The sequence below is a fragment of the Carassius auratus genome, chromosome 25 (genome assembly GCF_003368295.1).
Source record: "Carassius auratus strain Wakin chromosome 25, ASM336829v1, whole genome shotgun sequence".
NCBI classification, from domain to species: Eukaryota; Metazoa; Chordata; class Actinopteri; order Cypriniformes; family Cyprinidae; genus Carassius; species Carassius auratus.
Window position 1 is genome coordinate 11,198,512 of NC_039267.1, and position 17,829 is coordinate 11,216,340.

Genomic DNA, 17,829 nt, shown 5'->3' on the forward strand with positions numbered 1-17,829 from the left:
TCTTTGTGATTTATCATTTTTTTTCACGAATGAAAGGCCTATACTGAATCGCTGTAATTTATACCTGCCGTGATTTGCTGTTCTCTCCGACCTAATTGAGGTTTTAAAAATTCAGTCTGTGGTGCCAGAGTCTGAAAGAGTGTGGTGCCAAACAATGATGACTCACACTTTGCCCTCAGCTGTGCTGCTGTGTTGCTATAGTGACGGATTCTCATCCACTTATTGACTTCAGCTGAATGAGTGTGTGTATGTGTGTGTGTGTGTGTGTACTGGTATATATGGTTCATGAGGACACAAATGTGTATAATGACATGGGTACTACAACGTAAACATGGTTTATGAGGACACTTCCTTTGTCCCCGTAGAACAAAAGGTTTAAAAAAATTTTTTTTTTAAAAATTTGCCAGTAGTTTTCTGTAAGAATTTTTAAGAAAATATGTTTGTACAGTATAAAACCATTACGCCTAAGGAAAGTCCCCATAAACCACAAATGCACGTCTCTCTTCCTCTCTCTCTCTCTCTCTCTCTCTCTCTCTGTGTGTGTGTGTGTGTGTGTGAAGACAACGAGTCATCGCAGGCAACCGGCGAGCTGAAGATGAAGTCATAGCACACCGTTAGCTCATTTTCATTCACATGAGGACAAGTATGCCTAACGTCCAGCGGATATTGTCCCACAGGGACCTGATGGAGTGGAATAGTGAAATATAAATACAGAGTCGGGCCTTTGAAGTGAATGATATTGTGCATATTCGCTTAGCCTAGTTTGAATTGCATAGTAGCTGCATAATTCACAATATCACAATTTATGCGCCATATAAATTCTGACAGCTTACCGAGACAATTAATCAATTTGAAAAGACAATCTCATGAATTGCTCCCACCTCTCTGTCCTAAAATATCACCTGCTTGTAATAATAGACATCGTCATAGCAACAAGAAGGCCAGTTCCCCCGCGACGGTGAGCTGGCGAATTAAGAAGTGTGTCACCGGCCGGTGCTCAGAGACTTTTATAAGAGGCTAACAACCGCTTTAGCTCCTGCCAGAGGATTTTGGAAGAGGTGTGGGTTGCTGTGGACTGGACGCTCAGTTAGTGTGAGGTAAAGTCATTGAGAGGAAACCGTTCAAACGACTGTTCTGGGTTCAAACCTCTATCGACCGTAACAACATAGATTTCAGATGTTTAAAGAAATACATATTTATATTAATTTCAGAGCGTTTAATGTTACATTACAGTTCTATTAATATTAATACTGAATCCTCTACTAATAATCAGTCAGCTTAAGTAATTTTCAATATAATCGTCAATAACTGAGACGAGTGCTCGGTACGATACAAAAGTAGCGCCCGAAATTTAATTGAATGAGCATTTACTTTTTAAACAACAACATCTAAACCTACCACCTTATTTTATATATATATAAAAATAACAGCGGAATGCATGATAAAAATCCGTATGGAAAAAAATACTTGTGGAACCAACAGTGGAACAAGTTTAACTGGAAAATAAAATAAAATGAAATCAAGACATCCACACAGAAAGAGTTTTCCAAATTTTTATGTTTTTTTTTTATTGATGATGGGTTCCCTTTACAGTAAATCAGCATAAATCTACTTTTGCACTGAGCTTTTAAAGACAGAATGTTGAATATTGCACTAAAGAATAAGAGAACTAAGATTCAGACAGCGCCAAAGAACGAGGAAATATCACAGCATCTTCTTGACAACATCTTAGGGCAAACAGAAGCCAAGCCCAATAATATATGCATATTTCAGTACCATAAAGACAGTTAGCTTCAAATATATCTTCTTAAAATAGTTTTAATTCTGATTATTAAACGATTACATTCAGGAGTATAACTAATAAGGTCACATGCAAAGATGGATACGTATACATATGGCCAAATGAATACATCACGATGATACATTTGATGTAGAATGAAACTGAACTAATAGAGATTCGTAGAGGTACTTTAAGCAGTCTTTTTTTTATCTTTAGGAAATCAGAAGTACAATGACCATAGAACTTTCTTAAAAGAAAGCATTTCTCACAGATGACCGCATCAGCTATTTTGATTTATGTACAGGTTACGCCATTTGTTTTGATTTCCATTTTGCCTTTTTTAAGTGTAAAGAAGGAAACCTCACGTCTGTAGTGTTCTCCGTTTTCAGTATGTTAGTTGTGAAACAGCCGTCTGCAAACCAAAGTTTTTGAATCTTATTTTCAAGAGAGTTATGTATCTGTACTAAAATCAGCAACAGCTGAACATGTAATATTTTGTCATGAGTCACTGACGATTCTAACCAGTTCTTTCTGTGACCCATTTTCTGAGGTTCACTGTTCCCATGTGCATATTTTGCTAGTTCTTTGTTCAAGCAGCATCCAGCAAAGCAACTTTTACATTCAAAAATATTATTCAAGTTAGTGCATTCATCTTTAACAGAAGAATCACAGCTAATTAACAAGAACATACAGTACTTGTTACTAAGGCCAGGTATTTGAAATAAAACACTCATATTTTCAAATATGAAAATATATCCATACCATACAAGGTACAGTACAGAGTCAGCCCATTTTAACAATCCCTCTAGCAAAAAAATAAATGAATTTGGTCTTAGTGTGGGTTTGCGTACACCGGTGGAATTGGGTGTGATTTTGCGAATAATTCTGTATCTAACCAATAAACTAGTGTAATCCTCAAGGCTTTCTGAGGCCCTACAGCTGAGTTCTTAGGCTTTGACCACCATTACTAACCTGTGTGTGCGTTCTCAGCAAGTAAAAGTACACAAAGACCCTGTCACTTTGACCATCTCAAAGACAACTTCTCTGAGTGAACTTAAATCTAGATTAAAATAACACAAAATTAAGTCTACAGCAATGCTTAATACTGACTTTTACATTAAAAAACAAGACAAAAACTTAAAGCAGGCTAAAAACTATCCACTCCCTGTGAATATACTGGATTAGGGTTAGGGGTGCAGTGTTTCAGAGCTTGTTTTCTAACAGGATGGATGATGGCACTACTGCCTTTGAAAGCAAAGGTTCTTTCCAGGACAAAACAAATGTGCATTTACCAATGAGGTCTTGATGTTTTGCTATCGAAGAAACTGTTCACAATGTAACTGAAAATGTAGAGCCACTGTTACATCGAGCAAATGACAGATTGCTAATTAGTTTTCTTGCCTCCAGTGCAAACAGAAACACTAATTGTTAGATTGTTTTGTAAATTATATAACTTTAGGTTAGGCTGAATTTATATTCTTTGTAAAGATATAAGCAATAAAAATTGCAAAATTCAAAAAAAAAAGTCAAAACTGTATCTTAAACTGTCCCTGTTCTAGTACTTTAACCCCTGGTTTCACAGACAAGACTTAAGCCTAGGCCTAGACTAAAATGTAAATCTGAGCTGTTTCAACTGAAAGAAATTTGCTCGGACTGATCTTAAAACATGCCAGTGCTTTTGTTTTGTCTAAAGATGTACACCAGTAACGCTTTTCTCTAAGGCATGTTTGTAAAAAAATTAATTAAATGTCCTAATTGAAGTATGGCCTAATCCTGGTTTAGGCTAAGCTCCTGTCTATTAAACTGGGCCTACGAGTATTTGTTCTCTATAACAGACCACCATACAATTTAATTTAGATAATAACTAGCTAAATAAGTTCTTGTCCACATTGCCAGACCAAAACACAAATGTTGATCAGTCATTTTAATTGAAATTTGTATATTTGTTTTTTCAAATAAATTAAGTTGTTACATAATTATTTACATGAGGATGCCTGCCTGCCTACCAAACTGATTTAATTTAAAAAAAAAAGTGCAATTGTACTAGGTGCAACAAAGTAGTTATTATAAATGCCTGCTGTTTGATAATACTCACACTTCCCAGTCAATTTAAACTTTTATAGCTTTTCGAATTTTAGTTAATCCAAAATAAATGCATGTGCATGTATAAGTATGTAATAACTAAGGATTTTCTTTGTTAAACAACACACAAAAGGCACGAGGGTAACCCTCACTGTCTGCTCTCACAGCAACCGTGAAAACAAATATTCACTCTTGTTGATTAGTCTCTCTATAACAAATGTCTCTACTGCTACATTTTGATACATAGTGTAATTTCCACCAGTTTCCTTTCAATCAAGTTAAACCTAAAGTGCTTGAGAAGCCAGAGAATCTCAGCTTGGAGAAGAAAAAAAAAAATAGGTCAAGTATGTCAACAACACACAAACAAAACATTCAACTTGTCACAAGTCTGAATCCTTTACACCAAAAAATTGAAACAGATTATTTGAAGCGATACTGTTGTTTGTCTTTACATTTTTGTAATATTTTTACTCAATCGACAGAACATCATGTAATTGGCAACTCTAATGGTGGTCTACTCAATTAATGGGCAGATGGTATTCAAGCTGCTCGTTATTAGTATGCTTTTGAAGAGATCTGGACCCCAACAGATCCCCAAAGCATATCACTAGATTAATATACTAACAACATTTAGTCCAAGCTAGAGAGCAGCATGCTTTAGTACAGCACTTGCAATACTGAAAAAACACAAAACTCTTATTCTTTCTATAACTTTTTACCTTCTATATCCTGAGCCACACTATCATGTTAGAGTCTAGTCACCCAAAATCTGTCATATCAGTGGGTTAGTAGTTTGAAAGATACCATCTACTTTGCTTTACTTTTAAAATCATGTACATATACATGTACAGTCTTCACTACTATCATATTATTGAGTGCTAGACTGATTAGACGTTTGAATAGAAAAAGATCCATCTTTGTCACCTAAGGGACACAAATCTTGGATTATGTTTGATATCGTAAATCGTCATTTGAAAGAATTGAGATTTGACAGTTTCTCATTGGATTAGCAATTTAGAGTACAGTTATTTCTTTCTTCACTCATCTGCTGGTATGTGATCACATGGGGAGACTTGTCTAGCCTCATTGTAAACGTAGCTCACAAGACAGCTACTCTGAACTTTTTTTGAGTCTGTTCTCAGAGGTTGTTTGCTCTAAGGCCTTCTGACCTTATGTTAAAAGTATGTTCTCCCAGGAAACTGTGTCTATAGGTGGTATGTCTGCTAAAATTGATGATAAAGGATGTGAAACATTAATCAGATGATGTATTAACCAATTCTCAGAGGGCATTTTTTGTGCTTTGAATTCAAATTCCAGGCAGGATAAAATCTTGGTCTCTTAAGTTATGTTGAAGAATATGAGAAAACAACATTTTCAATGCAACATTAGCCTACTTAACATTATATAATTATTTCATAGCAGCTAGCTAGTGAACATTCAGTTTTCTGCCAAAGCATTGCAGATGCAAACAAAAATGTACAAATAGATTCAGGACCAAAGCTTATAATAAAGTCCTTTGACAGCACTAGGATTTTGTTGAATTTTTAAGGATTAGAATACAAACTGTAAATGGCAGCGGATGGAATGCTGTGGGTGGAGTAACTCATCTAAACCTAAAAGATTAGAAATGAATGAGGAATGAATGGAAAGCTCTAAATAGAAAACCAATTCAAAATTCTATTTTGCAGGCTGGGAAAGATTCATCCTGCATAACCACTGTGCTGCTGCTGGCCAAGACCATTATATTCAGGTCCTGCTGTTTCTCATGGGTCTGCTGATACCAGTCCCGGGTTACCTCTGTGTCATGTGTAGGGATTAAAGTGACCTAGATGAGAAGAAGATGGTCAGATTAACTATGAATTGCAGTTTTTGCTTTCAAGCAAGACCTTAGGTTAGGGGTTTTAAATCCTTACATTAAACATGTTTAATTAATATCTTGAATGCACTGAAACTGGCCAAACCCCCCCCCCCCTTTTTTTGCCATACTTGACACCAGTTTGAAAGTCCCCGTTTTAGGGGATTACTACATCAATCATAAAAACATACTCATCCATATATTTCATTTAAGTGTAAAGTCAAATCATACCTGTAGATTAGTGCCCCATTGTGCTTTCCCTTCTAGGAGTGCATCTAGAACGGCACGGCTGGGTTCACCACTGCCTGGGTCATTTCCACTGACGACATAGTATGCTGCTCGCACTCGCTTGAAGAATTCTTGATCAACATTTTTAGCACTGCAGTGGTTGGGAACGTAAGCTAGATCGACATAGATGGGTGGTCCAGGTGGATTCCCAGCAATGGATTTCAGGTTGGAGCCTAAAAGAATATACCACTGGTTATTTGCACGTGTGGTTTAATGAAGAACCATTGCTGTACAGTTGAGATATTTGTCTGGCTTTTACTGATATTTCTTGCATGTTATGATTGATTGCCATTGAATGGACAACATTAAAATTCTGTACTCGTTTTTCGAAATAAATTTAAAACAATAATTAAAGCTGCGGTAGGGAACTTTTGACGCTTTAGCGGTTAATAAACAGAACTGCTTGCGTCTTGCGGAAGAACATCATAGCCGGAGCTACTTCTCTCTGTTTATGTCTATGAAGAATCACAAAGGTACTGGGTTACTCCGCCGCGGTATCCCCGAAGCAATCTAAAATAGTCCGAATATAAACACTTATTATAGGTGCACCCTAGTGATTCAGGACAAGCTAAAAACACGGTTTGGAAAATGGATTCATGGTGTACTCGCTTATTATATACATTTTTCTACATTTTGAAAACAAACAAAGTTATGGACCGCAGCTCTGATTGGTTGTTTCTTACCGGGAGTGGTCTGTAACTGCAAATGGCAATAGGACCACTGGGAGGAGCCAGAGGAGCTTGATTTTTTCACAGATTATCTGTCTCATATTCTACTGTCAGGACATAATGACAGGTTTAACAAATATGTAAAAAATATATATTTACAAAAGTTACCTACTGCAGCTTTAAAAAACACTAAAACAAAAAGTTATTTTAAATGCTACAAGTGAATTTAGGTATCACAATATTATAATTTACAGTATGAAAATGGATGAAAATTTGAGCAAAGATTACTTTTTAAAGCATTAAATATAGTTTTTGAAAAATTAATTTGAGTATTACATGACCGTGGAGATAATCTAAATGTAGATATCCACCTTTTTCTTCAGTGTGGAAGTAAGCCTATAGGCAAGACTTTTGGTTCATTATCCGCTATAAGGAAATAACGAGAAGAATAACAACATGCAGTAAACGGTAAACTATTTGCTCTACAAACCAGTGTGTTTATAATTAAGATAATACATTAAAATAATATGGTAAGACACCAATTTTCAATATCAAGCAGCAAAAAGAACTGTTCTGTTTAGCTAAAAAATAGCTGGATGCGGCTGAAACCAGAAGCCAGACCCATAGAATTTATGCCCATTTTACGGGAAGAAAAAGGTGGGTAGGTTAATTAACATGCACAGTTAAATATTCAATATTAACTGATACATTTTTAAAATCTCTAACATTACTTAATAACTGATATGGTACTAATGTTATGCATGTTTGTACCTGCATTACTCTTAACACCATTAACCAGTCCTCTTCCTGGGTTGTAGATGTCTCCTCTGGATCCCTGTGTCTCAGACATTTTAGACAGACGAAAAGTCTTCTCCGAATCTTTTCTTTTAAGATCATGAGGTGAGGAGTCTTTGGATGTCTGCTTCACAGGGGTACTAGATCTCCTGCTTTTGTTTCTCCTTTACGTGCCGGTGATGCAGACTTTCCTAGCGTCTTCCTCAAGCCTCTATTTGTTTTTAGGTCTTTCTTCACTGGTCGTTCAGTGTGGGTCTGGCCATTAAGAAGGGCCTCTGGGTCCACCATGCACACATCAGGGTGCGGAGGGTGAGGAAGAGTGTCTTTCATTGGAATGGGCGGGGGATCGTGACTCCTCGGGGAGGACGAATGATGACTTCCTCCACTGCCGCCAGCTGCAGACATTTTGTCCACAGGTAGATGTTCTGCATCTTCATCAGAATCAAGGTTCCCTTCTGCTGTAATTGAAGGACATTCCTCAGTCTCTGGAGGAACATCTGAGTCAGACTGAGATGGTAGTGACTCGCTCAAAGATGTAGGAGGAGTTTCCTCCCCTGCTAGCATAATGCCTTGCCCAGTAGATGTACCACTCAGTATGCAGTGAGATCCCTCCTTACCATCTTCATGGTGACTGTGGGGATGATGATGATGTTGCTTATGAGATCTCCTTTTGATAGAATGCTGCTCACGCTCATCACCATCATCATCCCTTGAATGATCACTTCTAGCATCTTCCTCTTCATCCTCACTCGATAGTTCCTGTGGGCTTGGATTAATGAAGGATGGAGAGACATCTCCTTTACGGTGTTTAAAGAGCGAAGGTGAATGCGAGGACGTGGCCTCCATACCAAGATCAGAAGGTCGAGTGAATTCCTCATCTGACTTCTTGGAGACCTCAGGATAACAAGCCTGTGCTCCTGATAGTGGAGTTGGTGGATGTTCTTTTGAATCATCCTTTATTTCCTTTTCTTCACCCCCCTTTTCCTCCTTTATACTCTCATGAACCTCTTTTTCATTCTCATCCTTATTTTCATGCTGCATTGTGGACCCAAAGGTACTACTATGCTGGCTGGACTCAACTGTATCTGTTTTTTTGCTGTCTTCTTCCATCATCTTTTCTTCTGTTTGCTCTTTCTTCTCTTCCATTTTTTCTTTACATTCCTTTTCTACAATTGTTTCAGTTTGTTCTACCTCTTTTTTTTCTTTCGACTGCTCCATTTTCCCTTCACAATCGCTTTGCTGCTCTGACTTCTTGCCATCACCTAGACTCTCTCCCATCTTTCCTGACTTCACCTCAACCATCTTTTCAGCTTTTATCTGTTCTTCCTCCATTGCTACATGGTTTACTCCTCCTTTCTCATCTGTCTCACGTTCCTCTTCATATTCCATTTTGCTCACTTTTGCTTCTTTCATTTCAACCCCCTCCTGTACTTTTTCAGGCAAGTCTTTAATTTTCTCAGTTTTCTCTGCCCCTTCTTGTTTCATACTTTGTTCACTTTGTGTGTTGGTAGTGAGAGGCCCACATGTTGTATCTGCCCCCTTCTGAGAACTTTTCATTTCTGTTGTTCCATCTTTGGTTTGCAGATCAAATGAACATAATATTGTGGTTGAGGGTTTTACATCAGAAAGTTGTTCTGGTAAAGATGCTGTGCTTAAATTTTCAGTAGCTGAAGATCTTTCACATTCAATTCTACATGGTAAGGTTCCTTCCTCAAAACTGCTTTTGTTATCCTCAGGCTCATCATCAGAGGATTTTTCCTGCAACTGTTTGTCTGTAGAGTCAGCCTTCTCCAAAGGTGCAATTTTAAACTCAAGAGATGTCGCAGATGCCACCTCAGTTGGGTGAGTTGCATGCTCAGAAGTTGCTGATTCTGGTGATTTTGAGGAATGTGGCTCTGCTACATGTTTAGAAAGAGAGACATGATCCGTGTCAGATTTAATGCTTGACATATCCTCCTCTGACTTTTCCTCTGCTGATGATGTTTGATCTTGAAGTAATGATTTGGATTCCTCCAAGGGACTGAGAGGAGAAAACCTGGCAAGACTAGATATTGATTCAGCTGTAATTGTAGCAGGTGTCATTCGGTCTGTGATTTCCATGTATTCATCTTTTTTTAAACATGGTAAATCCATAGTGGGTGACTCTTCCTCTTTTAGCGATGAGTACTCATATGATATACTGTCTCCATCTGATCGTAGTTGGACACTAGGAATATTAATCAATGATTCTAGGCCTTCTCCAGGATGTTGACCAGTTGAATATGAGGCAGATGTTGAGGAAGAGTAACTAAAGGATGAAGATGATGAGTAAGTTGCATCAGACGTGGCTGATTGAGCAACAGCTTGAAATTCAGTCAATTCGTGCTTTTTATCAGATGTTTTCTGTGGTTCAAGTTTGTCATCGCTGGGTTTGGGAATGTCATAGTGGACTAAACAAGAATCTTTTTCTTGAACTGTTCATCCTCTTTGCTGATTACATCCTTGTGCTCTGCAGGTACTGATGAAGGCTCTGTTATGGCAGACTTTTTTGTGGATGAATCACCAGATGTATCTATCTGTAGATCTTCTGCAGATGCTCCAGATGCTAAGTAACCAGTAGTATCTCCTTGTTTTGTTTCAAGTGGTTTAGATATAGTCATGCTATCAAATGCTACTTTGGACTCTTTTTCAGACATCTCTCTGGCACCTTTTTCAATGTCCAAGTCACTTGCATCTTCCTCCTCCTCAAAGTCATCCTCTTCTTCTGCAAATATTTTTTGGCTTCTGACCAAGCATTCCTCTGTCTCTGTACTCACGATTAATGACTTGCTGGAAAGAGAATCTGTTTTTCCAGAGCACTCAAGGGCAAGAACATTGTCTTCAACTTTCATGGACTGCCCTGAAGAACCAGGAGTGCTGGTGTTGGGATCTTCAGGTGATAACCTGGCAGGAAGCATGTCCTTTTCAGGTGGTGAGTATCGACCAGAAGAAAACGGGTCGCTTTGGCTTTCAGCTGAATAGAGTTTGTTTTTATCTTTGTTACCTTCACTTGAGATTGGACTCTCCATTTTCTTCTCATCGGAAGCAGATGTTGATGAAGTTGTTAGACTCTGAAGACTTTTATCTTGTGATGATGTAAGAAGTCCTTGTGGAGAGGAAGCTTCAGTCACATGGCTTTTGGTCTTGTCCAGGTCCTCTGAATGAGGCATTGCCAATGTTCCTTCTGTTTTCTGGTCTTTCTCTTGTGTATCAGTTTTTGAAAGGCTGGAAGCAGATGTACATGGCTCTTTATCTGGCAATTTAATATGACTTCCATCATCTTTTCCTTGAAGATGAGAATGTGTGTCCTCTTTCTCCTTCTCTTCTCTCTCCAATTTCTCAGATTTATCTTGCACATCACTAGAGGTAAACAAGCTTGAACCTGCTGCCGAAGTGGCTTTGCTGTCAAATGTAGAACTGGTGTCAACAAAAAGATCTGGTCTATCTTCTCTAACCAAATCTTCTTCTTGGTATCGCTCCTTATTGTCTTGCTCTGAATAGGCACTGTGGCTGCTGTGAATACTTGGAGAGGTCTGGTAATCAACCTTGCTGAAAGACACTGGCTCTTCATCACTTTGTTCCTCTACTGAACAAGCAGCTCCAAGCAATGTGGCCTGACTTGATTTTTTGTCATCTAAATCTCTATCCAGACTAGGGTACTGGTCCTCTTCCTCTCTTCCTTTCTCAGTGTCTTTAGAAACAGGCTTTTTCATATGGCTCATATTTAGAGGCTTCATAGCTTTCTTTTTCCACTTCATAAGTCATCTTGTCATCAGATTTAATTTTCTCACTATCAGACTTTTCAGCACATTTCTCATCAGCACTGCCAGTCTTTTGAAAATCAGAATGTGTCTCTAACCCTGGAGAGGCAATCTCTCGTTCTCCTTCCCTTTCCCTCTCAGCCTCCTTCTCCGGTTTTACTGCTTCCTTTGAAGAAAGCAATGCTTCATGTTGGTCATCCTCAACACTTGCCTGACTGTCAGAGCTGGGCAGTGTGATACTTGTTGGTTTGCTCTCAGTTAGAGTCTCGGATACAGCTTTAGTACTTGTATCTGTAGAAGGTGGTGTAAGGGATGTGGTATCCACCTTACACTCCTTCTCTGGTTCAGGTGATGTTCCACTGTAATCTCTAGTCAACTCTAAATTGGCCACAATTTCCTCTTTTTTCATACTTGTCTCAGAACTGCTTGCCTTTGGTTCTTCATACTTCCAAGGTTCCACTGACAATGGTCTTGAACCAGCCCCTCCCATACAAACAGCATCTCCTTCATCCTCCTCAGTACTTTCATCTTCATCTGAAAATTTGGTTGGAAATGTAGTTTCAAAGGTTGACTTGGCGTCTTTTGTTTTGTCCACAGTTGAGGAGGCTTCTTCAATGAATTTTTCTTTATAATCTAAATTTAATTTGAATCCAATGTCTGATGATGGGAACGTATCTGTTTCATGAAATGATGTGTCTTGTTTCATATCTCCTTTAGGTTCATCTTTCAATTCCACTTTTTCTTTACAACTAAGATCTGAGGTCTCAAACATTTGTTCTGAAGATTCTACCAAAGATTTTGGTTTGGCTCCCAAGTCCATTTTGCTGTCTAATTCATCTGACACCAATTTTGATGCATCTTCTTTAATTAATTTCTCCTCTAGCTTTTTGCTCACTTTTGAATCGGTTGTTTTATCTTCTGCAATGGAAGATCTGTTTTCTTCAGTGTGTCTGAAGTATCATGTTCTGATTTTGAATCCAGAGTTTTTGTTTCTGTTGGAATCTGTTCTGGCTTTTCTTCCACAGATATTGTCTGATGTTCTTTGTTTTGTGTCAGATGGCACATCTGTCACCATGCTTGGTTGAAGCTCTTCAGTTTCAATGTCTTCAGTGTGTTTTTCTTCATACTGTTGGTCGTTTTTAGCAGTGGCAATCATGAATACTGATTGATCTGTAGATATCTGAAGTTGAGTATCCTCCGCACACTTATCTTTAGATTCATGCGGTTTTGGGGAAATGTCTTCAAACTTGACTGGTTGTTCAGATTTGACAAATATGCCTTTGCTTATTTCATCCTCTTTAGCTGGCACATCTTCTTTCTCTGTTATTGTCTGGGGTCCACTCTTCACTTCAGAATCAAAATCAGATTTAGAGATAGTATGCATATCTCTTTTTTCATAAGTCTGACTTTCTGTAGACTCTTCATCTGGTTTGCTAGTTAGCTTCACAAACTCTTTATTTTTCTGGTCCTGATCATCTTCAAAGGACAAATCTAATTTCTCAGATTCAGACAGCAAAACTTGGCCTTGGCTTAATTCTAGTTGTTCGTCTTTAGCTTCTTGGTCTAATATTGGTAAGGAATCCATTTTGTCTGAACTGGAAATTTGTGTTATGGATTTAGTGTCCTCTACAGTTTCTATATCTTGGCTAGTTTTATCTGTGTCCTGTGAAATGATGGAATTTGTTATTTGAGACTCTTCTTTGTATGATACAGCTGCTTTTTCTAATTGTTGTGTGGTTTGAGTTTCTTCCAATAGCTTCTCCTTTAAGTCTTCATCTTGTTTACTAGTAATTTCAGTCTCACTTAGAGTTGCCTCTAAACTATGAGGTTTCATCTCTTGTGCTGGCATCCCTTTAGATTCTTGATCATCTTTATCAGAAATATCCTTCTCTATAATGGAAGCTTCTACATGCATCTCTGTAGACTGAACATCTGGTTTTTGAGAGAGAAATTTGCTCTGGCATTACAGATTTTACTTTCTCTACATTTGTATCCATAGAGTCTTGGTGTTCTTTGGCAGCTGAAATCATTTTCTCATATGTCAGTCCAGCCTCACTTTTACTTTCTACCTTTTCTTCATCTTTCAGTATAACATCTGGTTTTTCACTTAACTGTTGTATTTGAGATTTGAGGCCATCTGTATCTTCCTTAAGTGGTCTTATACAGACAGATGAATCAGTTTCCTCCAAAGCCACCTGTTCAAGTGTAAAATCAACTGATTCAGATTTCTGTTCCGAGGTCTTTTCTGGTTTAGTTGTAACATCTGTCTCTACAGTGACTTGTGTTTCCATATATGTTTTGGCTACTTCCTGAGATGCTGATGTTTCTGCTTTTATATCTAGGCTTTCTATGGACTGACAAGATATATCAGTCAGATCTTTCTGTTTGGATTCCTTGTCAAATTTAGAAGATATTTTAGCTTTCTCTGACTGAATTTCGTCTTTTTCATTCTCCAGTTTTTCTATCTCAGAACTTTCCAGAACTGCTGGGAAACTCTTTTCTGGAAACTCTTCTTCATTTAAATTTTTCTTATCAAAATCCTCTTTAGAGGGCAATGCTGCTTTTTCTGGTCCTGATATTACATCACCTTTATCCGTAACCTCTGAATACTTTAAGAATTGGTCTTCATCCTTATGTTGTCCTTTGATATCATCTCTCTCATCCTCCTTTTCTTTCTCCTTCTCTCTTTTCTCTTCTTTGTCTGTAGACACTTTTAAATCACAGGTTTCTTCAATGTCATGATCATCAGATAATTTGGTATCTTTATCCTCAAGAATTACAGCCTTGCTGCTCTCTTTTATGTCCTCTTCAACTTTGCCCTTCTTTTCAACACTTGGATCAGGCATTACCTTTGTATCACTTATTTCTTTTGATGGTAGAACTGGTAGACTTTCTTTTTTAGCTGACAAGTCATCAACAAGTAGAGATGGTGCAAAGGTTGCTTCCTGGGTTCTCTTTTTTTTCATCCTCCTCCGCTTGAGGTATTTCTTTCTCATCTAAAATACCAGGTTTTTGTTTTACACTCTCCTTTTCAGATTCAATTTCAATGGGGCTAACTGGCAGTCCTGGTTCTTGATGAGTCTCTATAAGAGGAACTTTATCCTTCCCCTCCACAGGTGACATTCTGAGCGGAGAGTGAGATGCACTAGGTGGTTCAGAATGTGTAGGAGAAGCCATTTTTACAGTGCTGTCATCAGGACTAATGCATCGGTCTTCCACATCTGGAAAAACACTAGCTTCAGCAACAGGAAGCTTAGTAACACTGTGAGATGGGGAGGAGAGAATTGTTTGTACTTCATAAGATGAGTCCTCCCTAGAAGGTGATACTGATGCCTTCTCAATCTCAGATGAAGTATCAGGAACTAAAGGCACAGGACTTTTGGGTTTGTCCATTTCTGTCTCCTTGTGCTCTATTTTATCAGGTGAGGCATAAGATTCTTGTAACTTTCCAAGTGAAATGTCAACATTTGGTGTTTGATCCTCATATTCATCCTCCTCTTCATCACCGTAATGGACAGCCATCTCAATTCCCTCAGTTTTACCTTCTAAGGGAAGTGGTGGAGATTCCTCAGAGGGAGATGATTTGAAACACTTGTCTTCCTCTAAGGAGGATGTTGGTGAGATGGTACCCGCTGAATGTAGGTAGTCTTTTCCTTGGGTGGCATCAGTCTGAGTAACCGGTTGAACGGTATCCAAGACAAGGGAACTTTTTCCAGTGTCTTCAGTCTGAGGTGCAGTGACGGATGCCACTGACTGATCTTCTGCAACGGAAGTGGGTAAAGAAGACAGTTTGTCATACTCTGTTATAGATGTTGCTGAAGAAACATGTTCTTCTTCAGCTAATGGTGCAGCAAATATGCTGGTGTAGATGGAAATAGGTGGCTCCTGTGCACCGATCAATACTTTGCCTGTTCCATTGCCCATTGCAGCAGCTTGCATTTCTCTCATTCCATGGATGGCATCAAATGAGCCTGGTTGGTCTGGGACCGAGACATCATAGCTACCAACCTCATATTGAAGGTGTGGAATCCTTTCCTCTGCTTCTTCATGGATCTCCTCATCTGAGATGGTTTGTTCAGTCTCAGAGTAACCAGGGATGGTTTCATCCTGAATGTATGATATGTTTTCTGCTGCTGCAGCTCCTTGGGCTGTAGAGGTAATGCCAGCTGTAACACCTCCAACATTTGACAAGTATACATCCTCTTCTTCTTCTTTGACTTTCTCAGCAGAGAAATCCTTTATTTCTTCATCTGCAATGGCATCCAAATCCTCTGCCTCCTCTAGCTCCGCTTTTTCAATCACATCCTCTTCTTCAAACTGCTCCTCTTCAGCTTGAGTCTTTCTTTCCTCCACTTGTTTTTGTTTCTCCATTTCCTCAACTTCATGTTTTCTGTCCACACCCTCTAAATCTTTGGTTTCCTTTGTTGTCCCTTCATCCTCTTCATCTCCTATTCCCATGTCTTCCTCCTCTTCCTCCTCCTCTATCCTCTTCTTAACAGGTTGTATCTCAACCTCCTCCTCATCTTCATCTTCAATTGCAGCACCCTCATCCTCAAATTTCTCTAATTCTGATGTTTGGGTCTCATCCTCTTGTTCTTTCACTTCTGCTGATAGCACTTCTTGGATTTCTGCTGATGGTGCTACTTCTTTCTCTGTAGTTTTTTGTTCCACAATATCAGTTTCTGTAACATGATCTTGTTCTTGTGCTTCTGCAACATTTGTAGTTTCATTGTCTTTTTCAGCTGGTAATTCAGAGACCGTAAGGACACTTTTAGGAGCTTCAGATTGATCTGTTGTTTCAGTGGATCTCATTTCATCAAAGTCTTTTGTTAAATCTTCTGGAGTAGATGGAGCAGATATTACTTCTCCTGTCCCTTTTTCCGGTTTCTCAGGCTCAGTCTTTTCAGCCACTGGTTGGACCACAATCTCTGCACTCTCTACCTTGGCAGTTGTAGGTTTGCTCTTTATTGTTTTGGGTTTCCCTTGGGTTTTGGCCTTGTGGAGTGTCTTTCTGACCTCTGGAGTAAAAGGTTTCAGGTCAGGTTTAGTTATTTTTCTCAGTTCAGGTTTTGGAGTGTCCTTGGTTTTAAACTTCTTCTCATCTTTTTTTACAACATCATCTTTTTTAATATCACGTTTTTCTTTTTTAACTTCCCTCTTTTCTTTGTCTTTCTTTTCATCCATTTTAGACACCCTTTCCTTGGGGTGTTTTTTCAGTGATTTGTCCTTCAATAATTTTTTCTTTTCTGTCACATCTGCTTTTGGTTTCAGTGGCTTGGTGTGCTTCTTTTCTTCTTTTTTCTCAATCTTGTTCTCATTGACTGAGTCACTCTTTATGTCGACAATGGATACATCCTCATGCTCATCGGTTTCTTTCTTAAAAGGCTTAGCTGGTGCTTGAGTCTTGGGAGATGATTTGAGACTTTCTTTGCTGTCAGTTCTTTGCTTTAGCTTTGTTTGTTTTACTGCTGAAGGTGAAACACCAGAATTTATGTCTTTTTGGGTGGCTATTGGATACCGCAAGAAATCAAGGTGCTTCAACTTTTCAAGCCCTTCAAGGATTTTGTTCTGCGGTGCATTTCCTGGAAACAAAACTCTGATTATTTTTTCTGTAGGGTTGGCAGGGAGCCAAACAACAAGAGCAGTAATAGATGTCAAATACGGTACAGATATTTCTCCCTCTTTTCCATTGGGAAGTACTATCCCTGTCTTGGCCTTGCTGTTACCTGCCCACTTCTGCATGAGGAACTGCATTTCCTTACTGTCCTTCACAGGATTCAGGACAAACATATCTAACCTGCCCACACCCATCTTGTGAAAAAGAGTGATGGGCTCAATTGTATTAGTAACTACTCGAAAAAGAGGCTCAGGCTTAATTCCTAGCTTGTTAAGGTACTGCAATGTAAGAGAGGCTTCCTCAATGCTTCGCTTGACTTTCAAATTCGATTCTGATGTGCGAAGCTTCTCAGGTACATTGAAGAACACAACTCCGAGCTCGGGTGATATCAGGTTCTTCATCCAATCACTGTAGGTGGTTGAGCCTTGAGACTGTTCTTCCTCTTGTTCTGCAACCTTCCTTTGAAGGAGTCCATTGATCCCGGGAAGATTATCAGCACCAATATGGGTTAAAAGGACAGAATCAATACGATCTAAATGTCTGACAAGCTTCCAGAAGCATGACTTTCTGTCAGAGCCACCATCAATCAGAATGTTAAAACCATTGACGGCAAAAAGTGCCGAATCCCCCCGTCCACCAGGAAAGATGTAGCAGCAAGGCTTTGACAGCTTTAGGAATCCTCCAGAGGTTGGAGGCTCAAGAAGGTCAAAAGGGCATGGTACATCCACAGTCTCAGATATGTATTCTGTAAACTCAGTGACCCCCTCCATCTTAGGAAGTATGGGCTCTGGATTCAGCCTATAATTCAGCAACTCCCTAATGCGTTGCTGTTGCCCCAGAGAACTCCAGCCTGCCTCACCACGGCAAGACACAGTTAGTGATGCCCGCTGTCCAGAGCTGGATTTCACCAGTGAATTACTGACCTACATGAGAAAAAACAAGTCCAAAATTAGTCACAATATATA

At 38.9% G+C, this 17,829-nt stretch overlaps 1 protein-coding gene across 1 annotated transcript in view; it reads right to left on the minus strand.

Annotated features, from left to right (window-relative positions):
* Nucleotides 1-2,921: 2,921 nt before the first annotated feature.
* map1ab (microtubule-associated protein 1Ab) overlaps nucleotides 2,922-17,829 on the minus strand; it is a 39,118-nt gene continuing 24,210 nt past the window's right edge. The window contains 9 exon segments of the mRNA XM_026201836.1: nucleotides 2,922-5,687; nucleotides 5,949-6,178; nucleotides 7,445-7,627; nucleotides 7,630-9,897; nucleotides 10,011-11,177; nucleotides 11,278-12,165; nucleotides 12,325-13,179; nucleotides 13,310-14,128; nucleotides 14,166-17,787. Of these exon segments, the coding sequence (XP_026057621.1) occupies nucleotides 5,532-5,687; nucleotides 5,949-6,178; nucleotides 7,445-7,627; nucleotides 7,630-9,897; nucleotides 10,011-11,177; nucleotides 11,278-12,165; nucleotides 12,325-13,179; nucleotides 13,310-14,128; nucleotides 14,166-17,787 (10,188 nt within the window). The 3' untranslated portion in view covers nucleotides 2,922-5,531.